This window comes from Babylonia areolata, chromosome 2 (genome assembly GCF_041734735.1).
Source record: "Babylonia areolata isolate BAREFJ2019XMU chromosome 2, ASM4173473v1, whole genome shotgun sequence".
In the NCBI taxonomy this organism is placed as follows: Eukaryota; Metazoa; Mollusca; class Gastropoda; order Neogastropoda; family Buccinidae; genus Babylonia; species Babylonia areolata.
The window spans coordinates 13666807-13691347 of record NC_134877.1 but is presented as its reverse complement, the minus strand read 5'-3'; the positions used below and the strand labels follow the sequence as shown (position 1 = coordinate 13691347).

The following is a 24541-nucleotide window of genomic DNA, read 5'->3' as shown; positions in this document are numbered from 1 at the left end:
GAGAAAACGAAAGTAGCTATGGCCGATAACCTCCCCTTTGCCCCCCCTGACTAGCGCCCTCTTTTTCCAGCAGCCATTATGACTCCTGTTCCTGTGCTCTTCATACGGCTGTTTTTTTTTTGTATTTTCTGTCTCTCTGTCGATTCTCTGGCGTTCTTGTTTTTTGTCAAAATTTGTCTTCAACCAGGTCACATTCCAGCATTTCTGAAATGTTCAGGTGCGCTTGCACCCCAGCAGGTGCACAGAAGATGACTCAGCACTTCTGCTGCCTTGTCAAAAGGGACAGGTTTGCTGCACAGATGCTTGCAGAGGGGCCAACCCTCACAGTATGACCTTCATTTAAAATGCTGGAAATGTAGTTCATCCATACATGAACGTGGCATAGTCCATGGAATAAACATGGATTATTATGTAATTGTCTATAAAACTTGTTTATAACTTATCTTTTATCTTTGAGCTTGCAACTAAAAAAAAAAAAGTTTGGTGAAACTGGGATATACTCTGAATGTATGATCTCAGTGCTATGTTGACAGAATCTTATGTACCGAGACACCACTTTTGATGCGATAATGCAAGGATATATTTCTGTGTGGAGAAAGGAAGTCCACAAATAAACCTTGGCACTTTTGGTTATTTCCAAGTTGATCAGAGTGCAGGTAATGTTTTGCTTTTTAGTGAAATGCTGCAACCTGCCGTTTTTCTCAAAATATAAGAAGCTGATCTTGTGTGTTGTCATTGATCGGTCAGGTGTGTTGTCACTGATTAGTCAGGTGCCCCAGAATTGAATGTGATCTGTGACCTTATTTGGCAACACCTGCAAATTTATAAATGCGTTGCATGTCAACCAAAATGGTGACCAAATGAACACACTTTAGTTAGTGTATTGTTTGTAAACGAAGTACTTTTTTTGTTCACTTAGCTGGGAGGGTCTGTATTGGTTGCCTGTGTGTTCACAGGCTCAAGTGAACACTTCACAACACTCATAGCAGGTGTGTAGTGTGCACAAAAAGTAAAGAGGGTAACCAGACATCAGTGATGTGAAGTGACTGGTGTGCCACTGGTTTCACATTGAGGGGTTCAGGGATCTCAGTTGTGGGCGCACATGGTTATTTGGAAGGCTTGGGTGGAAGAAATACTCCACTCAGACCATTACTAACGATGGAGTTTTTTTTCACTGGACTCACAGTTGTCTGTTCCTCCAGATGTGTGAATCAGACACAAAACTTCAAATTTCTTTTTCTAGCTCCAGGGAATGTTGCCCCGTTTGAATTGTGTTGTTGTTGTCCTAGATGAAGCCTGGCTTGCACAGACTATGTTTTGACTGTAACTTATTCTCCATTTTTCCTGTGTAATCTTTTTATACTTTTTTGTAATACTTAAAAAAAATTTTTTTCTCTATATTTCATCATGGTAATCAGTTTGCTACATTTTTTTCATGTTCAGTTTTACATGCTTTATCAGTGTCATGACTTAGCTCCTTTGTTCAGTTTTCCTGTTTTCACATCATGACGTTGTCATTTACAGTCAATAGGGTCTGGGTTGAAGGGAGCCCGAATACAGATGAAAAGAAATTCATTTGATTTATTTCATAATGTCCCCAGTGGTGAATTCATTTGGAATAATGTCCTAGAGTCCCCCATAGTAAACTGCTGTCAATGATTTTTTTTTTTAGTGTTCCTATAATTGAATTACTGTGTTTTCTTTTGTCCACTGAATTCATATGCAGTGAATTCCTCATGTCTGAACAAATGGATTCCTATAAAATGGAATCCTACTTTCAGTTTCAAGGTGGCGAAAGTGTGTGGACTGATCCATATACACTACATCTGATTAAAAAAGAAAAAGAAAAAGAAATCAAGACTGTCCTCCAAAATTAATTTTTGTTTCTGTATCGGTAAACTGAATTCCTGCGAAGTGATTTCTTTGAGCCCCCCCTCCCCCCACCTTCTCAAAACTGAAATCAGATGTAATGTCCCTCCAAAGTGATCAGGTGATTTCCTGGTGACCCCCCTCTAAAAAACAAAAACAAAGACAGCTTACAATTAACTTTTTAGTTTATGTTAAAGATATATTTTGTTATAAAAATTAATTCAAAGGACGGTCTTCAAACTTTGAAATGAAATGTCCCTGTAAGAGATAACCTAGGGCTGCTTCACAAGGCCTGACCATTCCATCGGTTATAGTGCGTAGGTCAGGCATCTGCTTGTTAAAATTTTATTAATTTTAAAGCAGATGAAGTTTAGCTTAAATGTATCAGTCCACACACTTTGACATCACTGGTAACGTGTCCTAAGCTCAGCATTCTGTTTGCTTGGTTCTTTTCTGAGTGACAGAAGAGTTGTTTCCCTTGGAACAGTGCAGCAGAGTGAACGGCTGTGGACTTCAAACTTTCACCGGAATGGACTCTCTTGGTCGTCTGCTGTGTGTGTGTGTGTGTCATGTAATAAACAATTAGCTTCTTTTGCTTTGAAGTTTGATCATTTACTTTTGATTTGAATAAAGACAAAATCTTTCAATTTGCTGGACCCATGTGAATTTTATTATGCCAGAGCAATAACATTGATATGTGAATGGTTGAATATCACCACACAAACTCAGGGGGGTTGCATTTACATTTTATTTCATCTCTGTTCAGTTTCAAACACCGACATGCACACACAAGTACTCATGATTTACTTCAAAATTATGAAAAATTAATGGCAACAAGATATTTGCAGCAAAAGTCACATTTATTTTGGGAAAAACAAAAACAAAATCTGGCACTTACAACCGATGATAAGTTATAACTGTAACTGACACTTGTGACATCCCACTTTAACCTGAAACAGGTGATGATGTCTAGAACTTATATCCTTCAGTCTTTCACTGTGCATGATTGACATGTACAGTGAAAAAAAAACATGACTTCAGGGCAGGAGTGAAAGACCTGTCAAGAATTAAAAAAAAAAAAGAAAAAAATTTATTAAAAAAAAAATTGTACTGTACCAAAACTCCAGTTAGGAGTTACTGTACCTTTTTTTTTTCTATTTTGATGATGAATTTTGATATGTCCTTTGCCCAGTCCCCACCCTCCCCATCCCGCCTTAACTCCATTCTCCCCACAGGTAAAAAAGGTGAGATGTGTGAGACATGTAGGCGAGCTGTCAGCAGTGTGGTCAGCTCCTTGTTGAGAGCCAGGGTCCTGTACCAAAAAGTGTGTGTGGTGTGATTCTGTGCTTCTATCTTCATCCAGTGTGACCTGCAGACATGCACTCCCGCCCCCCACCTGTGTGACCTGATTTTCAATCTCTTTCTTCATTTTAAAACAAGAAGTTTTCAGCATTCACACTCTCTCTCACTCCCACCAAAACAGAAAACCACCAGCATTCAACCTCTCTCCTCAATACAATAGAAAGTACCAACAGAAAGCAGGTACCAGCATTCAATCGCTCTCTCTCCACACAACACATACAATGAAAAAAAAAAAGGAGAAAAAAGTGCAAGAAACAGTTTAGTGGGAGGCAAGGTGACAAGGTCTGATTGTTCAGTATTCTTCATTTTCTTTTGAATACATTTGCCTGCTTACAGTCAAGTCACGGATCAACCCATCAGTAAAGAAAACATCAACAACACAAATACATCGAAGTCTGGAATGCTCTGTATGGAAAACTGAATAAGAAGCTTCAGATGGATGCTGAATGCTCCTGTCAAATAACTCAACACCTGCCAGAAAGCTTGCCATTTCCAATACATATGATCACATGAAGCACACCTTACAACAGAAACAAAATAATCATATCGCTGAAAATAGCTGACAACAGGCCCTAGGTTAACTGTCAATGCAAAAAACAAAACAAACAAAAAAAAAAGTTGGATGAACTCACCCATAAGACAATGCTGCATCTCTTCAGACATTCAGTGAACCATGACCTTCAGGTGAACACAGTACTTGCACAACAAATCTGCCAATTTAGAAAAAAAAAATAGTGCAGTTTTTAAGATACAGAATAAAAAAAAATAAAAAAACAAGTTGCCAAAAAACCCCTTTATGTGTATATCTGATCTTGCAGTGCTCCAATAATGAAATTTTGGTGACTGGCCCTCATTGCCATGACAACTATTCTGTCAGAGGTCAGAGTTGAGGGGTGGCGAGTCATCACTGTGCTCTGCCTGTGACCTGTTCTGAGCATGTCATGTGGACATCTATGCAGGCACACTGCATCACCACAGAGAATAAGTATGCACTTAGAGACACACACACACAGACACTGCACATAAGCACACACATTGAAATTATCACATGTGCATCACCCAGGGTTGCCTCTAAAGATTCAGGACTGATATTGCATGTGGGGTTGTTCAACAGGTGAGAATGGTTTCACTGTTGGAGACTAGAGACAAGCCAGACAATCACAGCCACTCTGTCCTTGGCCATAGCAGGTAGAGAAGGTAACCCTTAACTCTCCCTTATTTTTGTATCAATGTACATACTACCTGACTGTACACACAGACCAGTGCATGCAATGCCTCATTAGATATTGATCACTTTCTCAGCGCATTCCTTTCAACCACAAACATTATGGGGAAAACCATAACACCTCAGCCTGATAAATATGTTGAGGAACAAAACAAAACAAACTTACACCATGACTTTTCAGTTGACTGAAAGCAAACATGACAAAATGAAGTACAAAAAAGCAAAGGTTACAGCCAAGAGTTATCTGACAGTGTGACAGTTATCTGACAGTTTGATATGGGGAATCGTGTCACCTCTATTGTCAGCGGTTGGACACAGCAGTTGCTCGACTGACTGTCCGTCATGAACTTGGCGCAAAGCATCACTGCTCTGTCGGTGGTGAACTCAACACACAGAAGAACTCCCAAGCCTGACCCTGGCTCAGCACTCTCATCCCCATTTTGTACAGACCTCTGTCATCATGGGACAAAGGTGTCCACCTTGCTCTCACTCAAGGGGCCATCACCACTGCACGCATTACCCACTGTGGCCATGATTCACACATGATGCTTCACACTCACACCACTGCCCTGTCCAGTGTAGCTCTCCCTGTCCACACTCTGCACTGACGTAACACAGTACTTCATGCTCCCTGTCTCCTGATACTGTGTGGCTGTGATATGTGGATTCTGCCACAATGATACATATGTGATGCCACTTCCTTGTCAAGCCAAACACTCCCCCATCAACACACACACACACACACAGCAGTGCTGCAACAGGAGGGCCTATACTGTTGCATTGTTGAACTGACCGACACACAACTCAAAACAACGCCCCTTCAAAAAACAAAACAAAACAAAAAAAAAAAACCAAAAAAAAACAACAACACACACACCCTCATACACACACAAAACTCAGTGAACAATCACACCCGCCTGACGGTGCAAAACAAATGGCAAGGGTGCACTGCATGCAAGCAAACATACATATGTACACATGCCTCCTCACAAACACTGTCAATGGAGAACATGCAAACAGTGAAATATAGGGAAAAAAAGAAAGAAAAAAAAAGGCAATGGTAAAAATAATATAACAAAGACCTAAACTTATCTGTTACAACATGGCCTGATTATTGTCACTGTGCTTGACAGAACAATTTGATTCAGAGGATGGCACCACCGCCACCATCACTGGGCACTACTCAGAGTGCTAAGTAATGAGGTGAGTGGAGGATTAAAAAAAAAAGAAAAAAAAAGAGGCTTTCTAAATCATCTCCCTCATTCACACACCTCTCTCATCACAGAATCACGTTCCACCTGGCAATGTCATCAGTCACACTAATCCATAATTCACTGTCAACAGAACACATCTTTGAAATGCTCAGAGAGTTTCCTCATGGCAAAGACAGACCAGAGTTACCATTGTTACAAAAACATCCATGACTCAGGCCATGATGATGCAGAACACTGATGTAAAGGAAGTGACCAGGGCTGAGAAATGACAGCCTGGTCACTTGAGTCCTGTGAAGGGTTGATAAGGAATGTGTTGTGGTCTTCTGGCAGGGGGGGAGGGGTGTCACCATGGTGACACTACCTCACTGCAGTCCCTGAAAAACACATCACAGGGTCACCATGGCAACATTACCTTACTGCTGTTCCTAAAAAAAACATGACTGTTTAACCCTCACTCGCCCAGTTCACTGATACACTGCAGCAGCTGTTGGCTGTTTAACCCTCACTCACCCAGTTCACTGATACACTGCAGCAGCTGTTGGCTGTTTAACCCTCACTCACCCAGTTCACTGATACACAGCAGCAGCTGTTAGCTGTCTGACCCTCTCTCACCCAGTTCACTGATACACAGCAGCAGCTGTTAGCTGTCTGACCCTCTCTCACCCAGTTCACTGATACACAGCAGCAGCTATTGGCTGTTTAACCCTCACTCACCCAGTTCACTGATACACAGCAGCAGCTGTTAGCTGTCTGACCCTCTCTCACCCAGTTCACTGATACACAGCAGCAGCTATTGGCTGTTTAACCCTCACTCACCCAGTTCACTGATACACAGCAGCAGCTGTTCACTGTTTAACCTTCGCTGGCTATCGTGGATCGTACACGACCCAGAAGGGTACAGAAACGCAAATATCTCAGCCAATTCTTAATATTTTTCTACGAAATTTCAGAAATGCTTCCTACACCTAAAAGACCAACTTTTACCAAAAAATGAAAAAAAAAATCATTTATCAGTTAATGAGTAATTAAAGGTGACGTTTTAACTACACCTGGGCGCTTGTGTGGGTCGTGTATGACCCATGCTTTTTAAAGAGGAAAAAACGTGGTCACCTCTCGAAAGCTTGTGTGGGTCATGCATGACCCATACCTTTTTAATAGTGATTTCAGAAGGTTTAATTTGTAATTAGTGAAGGAAAATAAAGAAGTTTTACTTTCAACAGCCTCACTACCCCACTACTCTCCCACTACCGTCCCCCCTCCTCCTCGCCCCGTCCCTTTCGCCTGTCTTCAGCTATAACCCCCTTCCATCCCTTTCTCTAACAGCATGTACCTGTGTGACTGAATATCTTTGATTGTGCGTGTATAGGATGCTATGTGTCATCTCTCTCTCTCTCTCTGTCTCGCTGTCTGTCTGTCTCTCTTTCTCTGTCTCTCTCTGTCTCTCTCTATCTATCTGTGTGTGCATAAGTAGGGTTTGTATGCATGTGCATGTGGTGTTATGTGTTTGTGTGTGTGATCAGTTGTGTGTATGTGTGTGTGAGTGTGTGTGTGTGTGTGTGTGTAAGTGCGTGTGTGTGAATGCGTGAGCATGTGTTTCTTCTGAGTGTATGTGTTTGTGTGAGTGTGTGTGTGCGTGTGCGAGCACATGTGTGTGTAATCAGTTGTTAAGATATGTTTTCCTTTTCAATATTTTGTTATAAGCTTTGGAGGAATAGACAGGTTTTTATCTCTTTACAAAGTATGGGTTGTACACGACCCACACAAGCTTTGGAGGAATATATAGGTTTTTGTCTCTTTAAAGGAATGGGTCATGGACGACTCACATGAGCTTCCATGTGTAGTCAAAAGCGACAACGGTATGGGTCGTGGACGACCCACATGAGCTTCCGTGTGTAGTCAAAAGCAACAGCCAGCAAAGGTTAATCATCACTCACCCAGTTCACTGATACACAGCAGCAGCTGTTGGCTGTTTAACCCTCACTCACCAAGTTCACTGATACACAGCAGCAGCTGTTGGCTGTAACTCTCACTCACCCAGTTCACTGATACACAGCAGCAGCTGTTGGCTGTTTAACCCTCACTCACCCAGTTCACTGATACACAGCAGCAGCTCGTGGTAGGGCGAGTCAGGGGAGGAGGCCACCCCCTGGAAGGTGGAGAGGAAAGACCGGCGGTGCATGTCCTCGCCCAGCTGCCGGAAGAAGTCCAGAGCTGCCAGGCAGAACAGGCGACGGTCCACCACCTCCAGCTTGCCCATGCGACCCAACACGTGGGGGAAACTTGACCGCAGTCAAGGAACACACTCTTCTGATCTGGGGAGAGTGGGGGCATGGTGGGTGGGTGTGGGGTTGTGTGTAAGGGGATGAAGAGGTGAGGGGCTGAGGGAGGGGTAAGGAGGGTGGGGCTCTGAAGGAGGTGGGGGGAGGTACGGAGGTTGGTCAGTTTCAGAGGGAGTGAAGGGGTGACAGAGTGAGGAGATGAGACTGAGAGGGATGTGAGGGCTTGGGGTGGGGGGGGGGAGTGAGGATATGAGAGGGGGTGGAGAGTAAGGAGCTGAGGGAGAGGATGAGTGGGACAATGAAAGGGGTGAGAAGGGCTGACGTGTGTGTGGGTGGGGAGGAGGAGAGAGATGGCATGTGGGGAGGTGAGAAGCTGAGAGAGGTGGGAGGGATTGCGGGGGCTAATAAAGGCTGGAGGGGTGTGTATAGAGTGGGTGGAGGGTGAGAGAGGTAGGAGGTACTGATAGAGGTGAGAAGGGCTGAGGGTGAGGGAGGGAGGAAGGGGGCAGGGACTCCCACTATGGTAATAACGCAGATGATCGGGTCTGACATTAAAATTATTATCAATGTTATCATTATTATTATTAACTAATATCTTTCTGCACAGATTTTGTTCTTTGATTACAGGACTGATATCTGTCTGTATACTTTCTGCTGTCAAGTAACACATGACTCACAGTCTGGTTTTTTGTTGTTGTTTTTTTTACATGTGAAATGAAGAGCATGGGTGGATGGGTGAGAGAGAGAGAGAGAGAGAGAGAGAAACAGACAGGGATGATGGTGGGAGTGTGTGTGTGTGTGTGTGTGTGTGTGTGTGTGTGTGTCTGCAAGTGTGTACACGTCTGCGTGGCTAACAAGGATACAGGGCTTTCAGCCAGACATTGGTGGAGGCACTGAGGAAGAAGCTGGTGAGGCTCCAGGTGGCCATGGCCACAGGGGAGCGCTGGGTGAAGTTGGACAGGGACAGCATGACCCACTCCTGGACCAGGGTGTGCTGCGACTGCTGGTGCAGGTTGTTGAACACCTGGCAGGCACACACAGGTAACACAGCTAGATACAGGTAACATGATGTGACTGCTGGTGCAGATTATTGAACACCTGGTAGGCACAAAGGTAAAACAGGTTAGACACACACACAGGTAAGACACAAGTCAGATAATGTAACATGATGTGACAGCTAGAGTAGGTTGTTGAACACCTGGCACACACAGGTAACACAAGTAACATGCAGGTAAGATACAGGTAACATGATGTGACTGCTTGTGCAGAGTGTTGGACATCTGTCAGACACACAGGTAACATGATGTGACTGCTGGTGCAGGTTGTTGAACACCTGTCAGACACACAGGTAACATGATGTGACTGCTGGTGTAGGATGTTGAACACCTGTCAGACACACAGGTAACATGATGTGACTGCTGGTGTAGGATGTTGAACACCTGTCAGACACACACAGGTCACATGATGTGACTGCTGGTGTAGGATGTTGAACACCTGTCAGACACACAGGTAACATGATTTGACTGCTTGTGCAGGATGTTGAACACCTGTCAGACACACACAGGTAACATGATGTGACTGCTGGTGTAGGATGTTGAACACATGTCAGACACACACAGGTAACATGATGTGACTGCTGGTGTAGGATGTTGAACACCTGTCAGACACACACAGGTAACATGATGTGACTGCTGGTGTAGGATGTTGAACACCTGTCAGACACACACAGGTCACATGATGTGACTGCTGGTGTAGGATGTTGAACACCTGTCAGACACACACAGGTAACATGATGTGACTGTTGGTGTAGGATGTTGAACACCTGTCAGACACACAGGTAACATGATGTGACTGCTGGTGCAGGATGTTGAACACCTGTCAGACACACACAGGTAACATGATGTGACTGTTGGTGTAGGATGTTGAACACCTGTCAGACACACAGGTAACATGATGTGACTGCTTGTGCAGGATGTTAAACACCTGTCAGACACACAGGTAACATGATGTGACTGCTGGTGTAGGATGTTGAACACCTGTCAGACACACAGGTAACATGATGTGACTGCTTGTGCAGGATGTTAAACACCTGTCAGACACACAGGTAACATGATGTGACTGCTGGTGTAGGATGTTGAACACCTGTCAGACACACAGGTAACACGATGTGACTGCTGGTGTAGGATGTTGAACACCTGTCAGACACACACAGGTAACATGATGTGACTGCTGGTGTAGGATGTTGAACACCTGTCAGACACACAGGTAACACGATGTGACTGCTGGTGTAGGATGTTGAACACCTGTCAGACACACACAGGTAACATGATGTGACTGTTGGTGTAGGATGTTGAACACCTGTCAGACACACACAGGTAACATGATGTGACTGCTGGTGTAGGATGTTGAACACCTGTCAGACACACACATGTAACATGATGTGACTGCTGGTGGTCAAGCGAGAGATTCACAATGTGTCTTCAACCTTTTCTCAATGACACAAAGAATGAATCATTTGACAGACACAGACGCTTAGCTGACAGACTCACAGGAAAGGTAGTTGAGTCTAAAATTAACGCGCAAAATTTGACCAAGCAGAGCAAACCGATAGGCCTAGTTTGCATCAGTTTGACATGGTACAGTATATGACACCAAACAATCGTTTAACCCCTTGACTGCTGCTGACGAGTATGCTCTTCCATGAAGGGCTCTCACCCCACTGACATAAGAGAGAGCTTACAGGTCAGGGTGTCAGTAACCATTATCTATTTAGGCATCTTCCTTTTGGAAGACTGCATTACTGAAAAATCAATGATACCGCACACATGTAAACAAAAAAAAAGTAGCCAACGCACTTAAAATTCTGGCCGCACTTTTTCTCATGTCACCCAGAGTCAGCAGTCAAGGGGTTGTAGGTACAGAATGAGGTGACAAGAGGGATTGAGGTGAGAGTGGGACTGACCTGAAAGACCACCTTGGCGATGAGGTGAGGGTAGGGCTGCTGGCTGGACAAGAACTCTCCGATCACCTTGTTCATGATGTCCTGGGCTGGGAAGAAGTCGGCCAGGAAGGCGGGCAGCAGGCGGGTGATGACCCGCGCCTCGTACGGGTACCCCTTTTTGATCCTGTACCCCCGGGGGAAAAAACACTTTGTGCCAGCCTTTCTACAACTTTGCAGACTTCCAGGTTCTAGCCTTCATATCTTCCACCTTCCCACCAACTTCATGTCTTCCATCTTCCCACAACCTTTGTCTTCCACCTTGTCACAGCCTTTATGTTTTCCATCTTCCCATAACTTTCATGTCTTCCCCTCTCCCACAGCCTTCATGTGTCACAGCCTTTATGTTTTCCATCTTCCCATAACTTTCATGTCTTCCCCTCTCCCACAACCTTCCACCTGCCCACAGCCTTCATGTGTCACAGCCTTTATGTTTTCCATCTTCCCATAACTTTCATGTCTTCCCCTCTCCCACAACCTTCCACCTGCCCACAGCCTTCATGTCTCTCACTTTCCCACAACCTTCGTGTCCTGCCTTCCCACAGCTTCCGTGTCTTCTGCCTTCCCACAACCTTCATGTCTTCTGCATTCCCACAACCTTCATGTCTTCTGCCTTCTGACAACCTTCATGTCTTCTGCCTTCCCACAACCTTCATGTCTTCTGCCTTCCCACAACCTCCGTGTCTTCTGCCTTCTGACAACCTTCATGTCTTCTGCCTTCTGACAACCTCCATGTCTTCTGCCTTCCCACATCCTTCATATGATCCATCTTCCCACAACCTTCATGTCTTCCATCTCCCAACAACCTCCATGTCTTCTGCCTTCCCACAACCTTCATGTCTTACCTTCCACAACCTCCATGTCTTCTGCCTTCCCACATCCTTCATGTCTCTTACCTTCCACAACCTCCATGTCTTCTGCCTTCCCACATCCTTCATGTCTCTTACCTTCCACAACCTTCATGTCTTCTGCCTTCCCACATCCTTCATGTCTCTTACCTTCCACAACCTTCATGTCTTCTGCCTTCCCACAACCTTCATGTCTTACCTTCCACAACCTACATGTCTTCTGCCTTCCCACATCCTTCATGTCTTTTACCTTCCACAACCTCCATGCCTTCTGCCTTCCCACATCCTTCATGTCTCTTACCTTCCACAACCTTCATGTCTTCTGCCTTCCCATAACCTTCATGTCTTACCTTCCACAACCTTCATGTCTTCTGCCTTCTCACAGTCTTCGTGTCTGTCTGTGACTATATGTTTGTCAATGCACAGTGGGAGCTTGGAATGCAACCTTACATATCGCTCTAAAACCCAGGACTTCCAGCCTGGACTGTACAAGGGAGGCTCATTGTACACACACACACAAATATAATAGCTAAATTCAATTTTTTTCCACTAATCAGTTTCACAAGTTTGTGTTTTAATCATTGAACAAACCTTTTTTTTGTTGCATATAAAATTACATGTCAATGCACAAATACATTGCTAGAATGCTGTCCATGACAATTCTTTCAAAATTTTGTGTTATTATTATTATCATTATTATCTTTTAAATAGAAATTAATGTGTTGGTCTGTACCTGTCCAATTATTCACCATATTCATGTCTACTTCGACAAAGAAGAAAAATGGTTCTGCATCCATATTTATGTTAGGTGGAAATATAGCTTTCTCTCTCTCTCTCTCTTTCTCTCTCTCACATGTGCATCAACATTCTTTCACACGCTCATGCAACACTGTCTCTCTCTGTTACGTGTACAAGAAAAGAAGCTGACAAAGAATGTTCTATGGCCACACCCCCACCCTGCTCCCTCTCCCCCAAACCCCTCCTCTTCACCCTCTCCAACCTGTCAAAGAGGACGGTGACCCTCTCCATGGCCAGAATGAGGGACTCTGGGTCCTGATACAGGGTCTCCATGCCGCCATCACCACCAAACGCCGGCTCGTCACGTGGCCGTGGGCTGTACTGGTCACATGACTTGCCTGCACACGACCCACCCCAACACACTGTCAGCAAGCAGGCACTCACCAAGTTCTAAAAAAAAAAATTTGGTTCAGTTCAGAAAACCGGTCAACAGATACCAACCTTTCATAAATATATTAAGTCAACTGTCAATATAAATTGGATGCATTTCAGGCTGGTTCAGAATAGAACAAGTCTGGCTATGGATACTTATATAGTGCCTATCTTTGTTCAGAGACCAAACTCTAAGCGTCTTATGAACACTGAGTCATTTGCACAACAGGATGCCTACCTGGGTAGAGCCAACTGACAGTTGCCATTGGGCGCTCATCATTAGTTTCCTGTGTCATTCAATCAGGTTTCAGTCACGCACACACACGTGTAACATTTGACATGTATGACCATTTTTTTTGTTTTGTTTTTTCTTACCTTGCCATGTACGCAAGACTACAAGGTGATCTGATCTCTCCTTAACTGTTACTATACTGTGCTGAAATTTTGGCTTTTACGATTCATGAAAATGAAAATATAACAATACAGAACACAAAATCCTGCAATACCCAGACAGCACTCAATGTGCTGATGTCTCATCTGAAGAAACCACAAACATAACAAATACCTTTGTTCAAGACCCTGGTCTATGTATGAACCAAAACTTGGACCGTTTGGCTTGGCAACCAAAAGCACTGTTCTGTTAAATATTTAGGAGTTCCTCCTTACTGCTGCATGATGAAAATAGAGCTGTGTATGGAAATGGCAATGACATACTAACCAACCAACTAAATCAGCGCACAAAAACTCCAAACATCACAATCAATCTGCTTTCGTTCCCAGCAACTTTCACTCCACTGTCATCTCACAAGATAGAACACGGCAGTCTGCGAGCAGCAAAAAACAAACCAAAAAAAAAAAAAAAAAAAAAAAAAAAAAAAAAAAAGGACCAAAGAGGTGAGTGTTGATGCAGTGTGGTGGGTGATAGAGGACTCAGTGTTGATGTGGTGTGGTGGGTGATAGAGGACTCAGTGTTGATGTGGTGTGGTGGGTGATAGAGGTCCTGGTGTTGATGCAGTGTGGTGGGTGATAGAGGTCTTAGTGTTGATGCAGTGTGGTGGGTGATAGAGGTCCTGGTATTGATGCAGTGTGGTGGGTGATAGAGGTCTTAGTGTTGATGCAGTGTGGTGGGTGATAGAGGACTCAGTGTTGATGCAGTGTGGTGGGTGATAGAGGTCTTGGTGTTGATGTGGTGTGGTGGGTGATAGAGGACTCAGTGTTGATGTGGTGTGGTGGGTGATAGAGGTCCTGGTGTTGATGCAGTGTGGTGGGTGATAGAGGTCTTGGTGTTGATGCAGTGTGGTGGGTGATAGAGGACTCAGTGTTGATGTGGTGTGGTGGGTGATAGAGGTCCTGGTGTTGATGCAGTGTGGTGGGTGATAGAGGACTCAGTGTTGATGTGGTGTGGTGGGTGATAGAGGACTCAGTGTTGATGTGGTGTGGTGGGTGATAGAGGTCCTGGTGTTGATGTGGTGTGGTGGGTGAGTGTGGTGGGTGATAGAGGTCTTAGTGTTGATGCAGTGTGGTGGGTGATAGAGGACTCAGTGTTGATGCAGTGTGGTGGGTGATAGAGGTCTTAGTGTTGATGCAGTGTGGTGGGTGATAGAGGTCTTAGTGTTGATGCAGTGTGGTGGGTGATAGAGGTCTTAGTGTTGATGCAGTGTGGTGGGTGATAGAGGACTCAGTGTTGATGCAGTGTGGTGGGTGATAGAGGTCTTAGTGTTGATGCAGTGTGGTGGGTGATAGAGGTCTTAGTGTTGATGCAGTGTGGTGGGTGATAGAGGACTCAGTGTTGATGCAGTGTGGTGGGTGATAGAGGACTCAGTGTTGATGCAGTGTGGTGGGTGATAGAGGACTCAGTGTTGATGCAGTGTGGTGGGTGATAGAGGTCTTGGTGTTGATGCAGTGTGGTGGGTGATAGAGGACTCAGTGTTGATGCAGTGTGGTGGGTGATAGAGGTCTCAGTGTTGATGCAGTGTGGTGGGTGACAGAGGACTTAGTGTTGATGCAGTGTGGTGGGTGACCAGACTTACCAGAATACATGCAGGTGAACATGAGGCCCAGGGCAGCTAGTGCTCTTTGTGGGTTAGGCAGACACAGCCTGCAACACACCCCATGTGTACTGACACACTATCCATGCCACACACCTCAACTCTTCTCAAATGTAACACACTTCATGACACACTATCCATGCCACACACCTCCACAACTTATCCCAGATGTAACACACTTCATGACACACTATCCATGCCACACACCTCCACAACTCATCACAGATGTAACACACTTCATGATACACTGTACATGGCACACGCCTCCACAACACTGTACAGATGTAACACACCCCATGACACTATCCATGACACACACCACCACAACTCTTCACACATGTAACACACACTTTTACACACTATCCATGACACACTTCTCCACAGCTCTTTAAATATATAACACACCCCAATACACACAATTCATGACACGCTTCTCCACAGCTCTTTAAATATATAACGCACCCCATTACACACAATCCATGACACGCTTCTCCACAACTCTTCACAGATGTAACACACCCTATGACACAGCATCCATGCCACACGCACCTCCTCTCAACAACTCTTCAAAGATGTAGTTAAACCTTTCACCGCTGACACATTATACAATGATGTATGCTCTGAAAATTTCCAGAACAAAAACACACCATGTCTGTAATCTTCGTTCAATCATATCTGCCAAATTATTGAAGATAATGCGGAAATGTATACATCACCATGCAGCATTCCTGCTACCAACAATCTCATAAATGATTATCTTGATATGATGCAACCTACAAACAATACACAAGCACACACTTCTGATAAATATATACTCGCTTCAGCTTGTTCACAATGCACAGATAAATAGACACAACAGGCAGACATACAGACAGACAGACAGAGAGAGAGAGAGAGAGAGAGAGAGAGAGAGAGAGAGAGAGAGAGAACAGATAGGACAAACAGTGTTATGTTAACACAGTACGGAACCGGCATGTTCTATGACATACAGACTTTAAGTCAAGAGCATAATAAAGGGTTCAAGGTAGGCTGAGTGTTGCAAAGACAATCCTGCAGGGCACTATACAAGGAGGGAGAAGGAGAGCCAGAAAGAAAAAGAGATGGGAAGACAACATCCCAGAAAGGTCTGAGGCTGAGCGAGGCCCTTAGGGAAGCAGAAAACAAAAAGGATGGAGGACGGTGGTTGACAGGTTATCTGTGGCACCCGAACAGTCATCCTGACTAAGGGACAAGTGAAAGTGAAGTGAGTGTTGGGTTACTGGATAAAGATATCAGAAAAAGATTCCTACCTGTCCATACTGAGTTTGATGATGGCCTCAGTGTCAGTGCGTGACAGAACGTCTGTCAACAGCAGTCGCTCTGTGCCCTTCATGATGGTCAGGAACACGGCTGTTGACACGCTTTCCTCACTGCCCGATGCTGTGCTTGTCACCAACTGTAAAACACATCATGTCACTGTGACACACACACTACAGGAACACGGCTGTCGACATGCTTTCCTCACTGCCTGATGCTGTGCTTGTCACCAACTGTACAACACATCATGACACTGTGACACACACACTACAGGAACACGGCTGTTGACACGCTTTCCTCACTGCCTGATGCTGTGCTTGTCACCAACTGTACAACACATCATGTCACTGTGACACACACACTACAGGAACACGGCTGTCAACATGCTCTCCTCACTGCCTGACGCTGTGCTCTTCACCAGCTGTATTTTACTTACTTAAATATTTAATATCCAGCTTTTCAGATCTGAAATACTGTCATTCTGGACATCAAACAGCGACAAAAAAAAAGCAACAACCACAAAAAGTCACACCACTAACAACAACGGTACCTGCATCATGCGGGAGGCAAAGTCTGTGTCCTTCAGCTCCTCATGGAAGTTCTCCAGCAGGTAGAACGATGTGGCCCACAGCGTGATCACAAACTGCTGGCTGATGATGCAGGCCCTGAAACACAGTCATCCCACGATGTGAGCTGGTGATGCAGTACACACAAACTGTGACAGCACGGCCAGGTGACACTGCACACTGTGACACGACCACCAGGTGATGCAAAAAACACATACTGTGACACCCCAGCCAGGTGATGCGGTACACACTTACAGTGACATGACAACCAGGTGATGCTATACACACTTAGTGACATGACAGCCCGGTGATGCGGCACACACTTAGTGACATGACAGCCCAGTGATGCGGCACACATTTAGTAACATGACAGCCCGGTGATGCGGCACACACTTACAGTGACATGACAACCAGGTGATGCAGTACACACTTACAGTGACATGACAGCCCGGTGATGCGGCACACACTTACAGTGACATGACAGCCAGGTGATGCAGTACACACTTACAGTGACATGACAGCCCGGTGATGCGGCACACACTTACGGTGACATGACAGCCCGGTGATGCGGCACACACTTACGGTGACATGACAGCCAGGTGATGCGGCACACACTTACGGTGACATGACAGCCAGGTGATGCGGCACACACTTACGGTGACATGACAGCCAGGTGATGCGGCACACACTTACAGTGACATGACAGCCCGGTGATGCGGCACACACTTACAGTGACATGACAGCCCAGTGATGTGGCACACACTTACGGTGACATGACAGCCCAGTGATGCGGCACACACTGTAACACCAGGTGAGGCAGTACACACTCAGTGACATGTGGGCCAGGTGACCCACTGCACACTTACTGTGACACCAGGTCAGGCAATACACTTATACAGTAAGTGAGAGCTTGGTCTCCGACCGAAGATAGGCACTACAGAAGTATCCATATCACCATCAATACACTTACAGTGACATGACAGCAAATTTACGCTGTTCACACTAACTCCACGCTAACACAGGCATGCCTACCCCCAAATTTGCTTTTCAGGAACAACACACATTAGAATCAGGGACAGGGTAATATTTTCAGGAACATCTCAGCAAACATACATCTGTCATCTGACAGATGTCACAAAACGCATACGTGTCTCCTTTCCTCCACGGCTTTATGAACGGCTGCTTCTCAGAGTGTCCCTTCCTGAAGGTCTGTGTCATCATGCAATCATGTCCAAGGCTGTGATTCAAGTCCCTCATATACACCTGCGTTAAATAATCTATTGCAGATTTCACATTAAATTGATATCATCACTATTAGTACTATTGATTTCAGTTTGGCCCAGCTGACCATCCAGGGCCAACTCAACTCTTGCCAGAAAACGAAATTGTTGATTTTTAATAGGTTTGGGGGGACCTCTCCTCTGTGTATGTATGTATGTATGCATGTGAGTGTGTGTGTGTGTGTGTGTGTGTGTGTGTTTACAAGGAAAATGTACTTATCACGCAAGTTTGTACTGTACCGCTATAACTGACCATCTGGTCTCTGCTGCTGTAGTGTCTGTTCAGCTGACAGGCTTGTGTGTTGGTTGAGGAAAGAAATGGGGAAGGGGGATGACTGGAGGGAGGAGGGGGTGGGTATGTGACTAGTCATATCAATTTCAGCAGTCAGAGATTCTCAGCTGGACCAAGCCGTTACTGTCTTGGCTCAGTGCCAATTTTGCCACAATCATTGACTGTGTGGTTTTATTCACCCCCACCCCTTCACCCCCCTCACCATTGGTGGCAGAGACTCAGAGAGAGCGGTGGGCAAGTATGCATATGGGAGGTAGTGTCTGGTGGTGGGAAAGAAGAGGAGTGAGGGGTGTAGTCAAGTGAGGGGATCAGAAGGAAAGGAGGAAAACTGAGGTCATGTTTGTGTTGACTAGATTTCAGTTATGAATATAATTCTACAGAATGGCTGTTTCTGGCTGTTTTATTTTTTAAAATTTTTTATCAGCACACAGGACCTTCACACTGAGATGAGGGGGAGTGAGAGGTGAGGAGAGAGAGAGAGAGAGAGAGAGAGAGAGAGAGAGACAGACAGACAGACAGACAGACTGAGCAGTCAAAGTACAGGAGGGGAGGGAGGGTAGTGAAGAGACCGGAATAGCAGAATAAAAATAGCGCTGCAGTGATTTTGACAGCTCTGCCAGTGGTAGTGGAAGGGTGAGGTGGAGGTGGGGGAAGGTTGGGGAGGGAGGAAGGTGGGCACAGCCATTCAGTACATTACTCTCTTGGACTGATTACAGACATGTCTCACTGGCCATCAATTAGATAACACGGACGTTTTTGACCAAAACCTTTTTAATTTTCCGGGACATACAGCAAATATCCGTATTTCCAGGACACCCTTTCAATTCTACTAATTTTCCGGGACAAATACGCGCCCTCAGTAACGGTAGGCATGCCTGCTAACAGTAACACCAGGGCCAGGTGACAAAGTACACAATTACTGTGACATGACGACCAGTACATATTCGGCCAGGTGACGCAGTACAAACTAACAGTGATATGACAGCCAGGTGATGCAGTACACACTAACAGTGACATGACAGCTAGGTGATGCAGTACACACTTACAGTGACATGATGGCTAGCTGAGGTACACAGTGATGCAGAACACACTTACTGTGACACAATACAGTACACACTTACTGTGACACAGGTGAGGCAGTAGACACTGTGACACAGGTGATGCAATACACACTTACCGTGACACAGGTGATGCAGTACACACTGTGACACAGGTGAGGCAGTACACACTGTGATACAGGTGAAGTAGTACACACTTACCGTGACACAGATGAGGCAGAACACACTAACCGTGATACAGGTGATGCAGTACACACTTACTGTGACAAAATGCAGTACACACTTACTGTGACACAGGTGATGCAGTACACACTTACTGTGACAAAATGCAGTACACACTTACTGTGACACAGGTGATGCAATACACACTGTGACATGACATCCAGGTGATGCAGTAAACAGTGACACAGGTGAAACAGTACACAGTGACACAGAACACACTTACTGTGACACAACACAGTACACACTTACTGTGACACAGGTGAGGCAGTGCACACTTGCTGTGACACAGGTGATGCAGTACACACTTATTGTGACATAATGGCTAGGTAACACAGTACACACTGTGACATTGGTGACGCAGTACACACTTACTGTGACACGACAGCCAGGTGACGCAGCAGAAAGTCGGTGATGGCAGGCATGAGGGTGCGGGTGACATCACTCAGACCCCCCTCCAACAGGTAGAGCACTGCATGCAACGCTGACACCTTGGTGGGCAGGTGGTTGCTGCGAAGACCTTGCTCCACCATCTTGGACACTTTCTCTGCTGTGCTGGCCTCCTGCACACACACGTGTTGTGTTACTGACTGTGTGTGTTGTTACGAACAGTACCATCAATCACTGCGATAAACAGTATCATCAGTCACTACCCACAAAACGGAGTATAGCTGCCTACATGGCAGGGCAAAAACGGTCATACACGTAGAAGCCCACTCGCGTACATGCGAGTGAACGTGGGAGTTGCAGCCCATGAACGAAGAAGAAGAAGAAGATCAGTCACTGTGTTTGACATTATGAACAGTATTATGTCAGGCACAATAGCAGAGTGGTTAAAGAGTTTGACTTTTAATCTGACTGTCCCGGGTTCAAATCTTGATAACAGCACCTGTTGGGTAAAGGGTAGAGATTTTTCTGATTTCCAGGTTAGCATTTGTGCAGACCTGTTATTGCCAAAACCCCCTTTATGAGTATACTCACGCAGATGATCAAATACCTGTTGTGCAAATGACTTCATGTTTGTAAAGCACCTAGAGCTTGGTTTCCGACTGAGGATAGGCTCTATATAGGTACTTATAATCATCATCATCATCATCAGTCTCTGTACTGCACTGCATTGTACTGTCACTCCTGTTACCACAGTACACACAGAGACTCACCACACCGACGACAGCAGTGGCCTTGGCAAGGCCGACAGTCAGGTACTGGTTGACCAGCTCGTCCTCAGTGGGGTGTGTCCTCAGCACATCCAGCAGTGTGTCCAGCATGAACTCAAACTGCTCCCGCTCCATGAATAGGTCAGACAGACACACCATCTGTATCACACACACACACACATGAAAGAATAATGAGGCTAGGGGAGTAGATGATTAACAAGCGGGCACAATAGCCGATTGGTTAAGGCATGGACTTTCATTCTGAGGGTCCCAGGTTCAAATCTCGGTTACGGCGCCTGGTGGGTAAAGGGTGGAGATTTTTCCGAAATAAGAACATACCCAGCATGCACACCCTCGAAAATGGAGAATGGCTATTTATATGGCTGGGTAAATAAATAAAAGACATACACGTAAAATATTATGTCTGTCTGTGTATATGTGTGTGCCTGAAATCTGACTGAATGAAACAAGAAACAACTGAACAGTGCCCATTGGCAGCCATCAGTTGGCTCTTCCCAGGTAGGCAGCCTGTTGTGCAAATGACCCTGAGTTTGTAAAGCTTTTAGAGCTTGGTCTCCAACAGAGGATAAGCTCTATGTAAGTATCCATATCCAATCCAATCAAACAATAAAGAGTGGTAACTTTCTCCATACACAAGGTACACAACTTCAAGTCAATGCTGCTTATGCTACCTATTAAGACAGCACACTGGTAAATAAAAGGTATACTGGAACAGACCCAGATACTGGCTCCAGGCTACATACAGACACATACTGCAGCATGAACAGTGAAAATGGAGACTGTACTGTAGTGTATTGCATTGTATTGCATTGTATTGTATTGTACTGTATTGTATTGTACTGTTTCGTCTTGTGTTGTATTGTATTGACTGTATCATATTGTTGCACCTCTTTGTGATAACAGCATGCAAGGACATAACTCATCAGAGAAAAAATAATGATAGTATTCAGTTACATGTAGAATTCATCAGAAAAAAATTCAATAACAGCCTTGTATTGTACAATTAAAAACAACAACAAAAAACAGTGTTAAAATATCTAATAACAGTGTTGAATTGTAGAACTCACCAAAGAAAAATAACAACACTGTTAAAATATCTAATAACAGTGGTCAATTGCAGAACTCGTCAAAGAAAAATAATAAGTGTTCAAATACCTAATAACAGCGTTCAATTGCAGAACTCATCAAAAAGGAAAAACAACATTAGCGTTCAATCACATAAAGAACACATCACACACAGAGAAAAAAAACAACAAAACCCCAATAAGAACAGCGCCAAAAAAGTTCACAAAAAAGGAAAGGAGGAAACCAGCAACACAGCACTTGTCACAGACCACCCTTCCCCCACAAAGCACTGACCGACTTGACGACGGCGTTGATGAGCATAAGTGGAGGCTTGGGGCTGTTGTCCACGTGCAGCCAGGCACCATACAGCTCCAGCAGGAACTGTAGACATGAGTGAATGTCAAGGCCGCTTAGCGAGACGGAGCGCTCGCGGCCCTCGCTGCTGGCTCTGGAGATGGCGTGGCGCCCAACATCATCCGGCTGGGGGCTGTCCAGGGAGTCCGTGGTGTCCGACTCCGTCAGGGGGGGATCCAGCGACCCCACCACCGCCCAGATCGACTCCAGTGAGATCTGTCAGCGTTGTGATAATTATGAGATGTTTTGTATATATACAGCACTGAATGCTGACTGTAGAGTATTTATACAGTGCTGAATCATGATTGTAAGGTATTCATACAGTGCGAGATCTGTCAGCGTCATGATCATGATATGTGTTGTATATACAGTGCTGAATGCTAACTGTAAGGTATCCACACAGCACTGAATCATCATTGTAAAGCATTCATATAGCGCTGAATCCTAACAACATTCATACAGCGCTGAATCATAATTGTAAAGTATTCATGCAGTGCTGAATCATGTTTGTAAAGTTCAGTGCAAGATCTGTCAGCATCATGATGAGGTGGTGTTTCACAAATAAAGCGCTGGATGCTGACTGTAAGGTATTCAAACAGCACTGAATCATGATTGTAAAGTATTCATACAGTGCGAGATCTGTCAGTATCGTGATAATGAGGTGTTTTGTATACAGTGCTAAATGCTGACTGTACGGTATTCATACTGTGTGAGATCTGTTGGAATCGTGATAATGAGGTGGTGTGTTGCATACAGCGCTGAATGCTGACTGTAAGGTATTCATACAATGCAAGATCTGTCAGCACAGTGATCACGAGGTGATTTGTATATACAGCGCAGAATGCTGACTGTGGAGTATTCATACATCACTGAATCATGATTGTAAAGTATTTATCCAGTGCTAATTATGAAGTTTTCATGTAATGATGAATTACAATCATATTATTCATATAATGATGAATCATGAAGTTTTCACACAGCTCTGAATCTTATGCAGAGACAAATCAAAGTGCCTACACTCCAGTCATTCACACGCATGCACAGCTCTGATTCAGAGAGACAAAACTTGTAAATACATGAAAACAGAAACAGTACTCTGGGAAGAGGGAAGGCGGCGGAGGCTTTTCTGGAAAGAGGTAGGTTTTGAGGCCAGACATGTAAGGGCTGAGTGCAGAGGTTTGCTGAAGCGAAATAGGGGAGCTTATTCCAGGTGTAAAGTCCAGAGACAGACTGCCGGCTGACTGTGGAGTGATTAATTAAATCTGGGAATGCGGAAGCAGAAAGGGTCTGAAGCTCATCGAAGAGAGCGAGATGGGGTGGAGAGCTGAAAGCTGTCATAGAGGAAGGGGGCAGATCTGTAATGCTCTGTACATGTCTGTATCAGGAACAAAATGTCAGCCTTACCATCGCCACGCATTATACCCACATCTTCTACGTCAATGTTCACTGCCCTGACTACTCTCCTAACAAACCTGTTTTAGTCTGGCAGACTGAAATCTTTCTTCCCACCCTCCTCACTTGCAGTCGTGTACGTGTGTGTGTGTGTGTGTGTGTGCGTGTATGTGTGCATGTGCGTGTTTGCGCACACAAGTGCATATGTGTGCCTGTGTGCCTAAATACATGTGTGTGTGTGTGTGTGTGTGTGTGTGTGTGTGTGTGTGTGTGTGCGTGCGTGCATGTTCTTATGTACTTTGTATCTGACTGACACATGATTGGAAAGCACTTTGAGAGGTTTGAAAACCTTTTCTAAATGTTCTGTCATAGTTACTATGATCAGGAACAACCCCTTCCCCTCAACTGACCTGGCCCAGGCTGTAGTCCTCAGTGCCAAACTCTCTCTCCAGGTTGTCCTCAAAGAGGTCATAGTGAATGGAGTCCATTCTGCGACGGGGACTGCTGTATGGGTGGTGGGTCAGCCGGTCTGGTCTGTGCACACACACACACACACACACACACGTACACACACACACACGTACAAAAGACACACGTACAGACACACACATACAGACAAGACACACACATAACACATACACACACACCACATACATATACATACACAACACATACACACAATCACACACACACACAAAGCACACATTCAAGAGTAAATCTTAAACCGTGAGTCTTGGTATATAGAGCAATTCAGAAAACAATGTAAACATGATTTGATTAACATAACATTTACAGATCTCTCTGAACATTTCTTTTAGGAACAATCTG

The 24541-nt window shown here is 44.9% G+C and overlaps 1 protein-coding gene across 1 annotated transcript in view; it reads right to left on the bottom strand.

Moving 5' to 3' along the window:
* Positions 1–2609: 2609 nt before the first annotated feature.
* Positions 2610–24541, bottom strand: part of LOC143298061 (huntingtin-like) — a 78033-nt gene continuing 56101 nt past the window's right edge. The window contains 12 exon segments of the mRNA XM_076610736.1: positions 2610–6044; positions 7756–7949; positions 8813–8973; positions 10912–11074; positions 12796–12931; positions 14996–15063; positions 16303–16448; positions 16860–16974; positions 20100–20287; positions 20885–21040; positions 22262–22537; positions 24124–24247. Of these exon segments, the coding sequence (XP_076466851.1) occupies positions 6028–6044; positions 7756–7949; positions 8813–8973; positions 10912–11074; positions 12796–12931; positions 14996–15063; positions 16303–16448; positions 16860–16974; positions 20100–20287; positions 20885–21040; positions 22262–22537; positions 24124–24247 (1744 nt within the window). The 3' untranslated portion in view covers positions 2610–6027.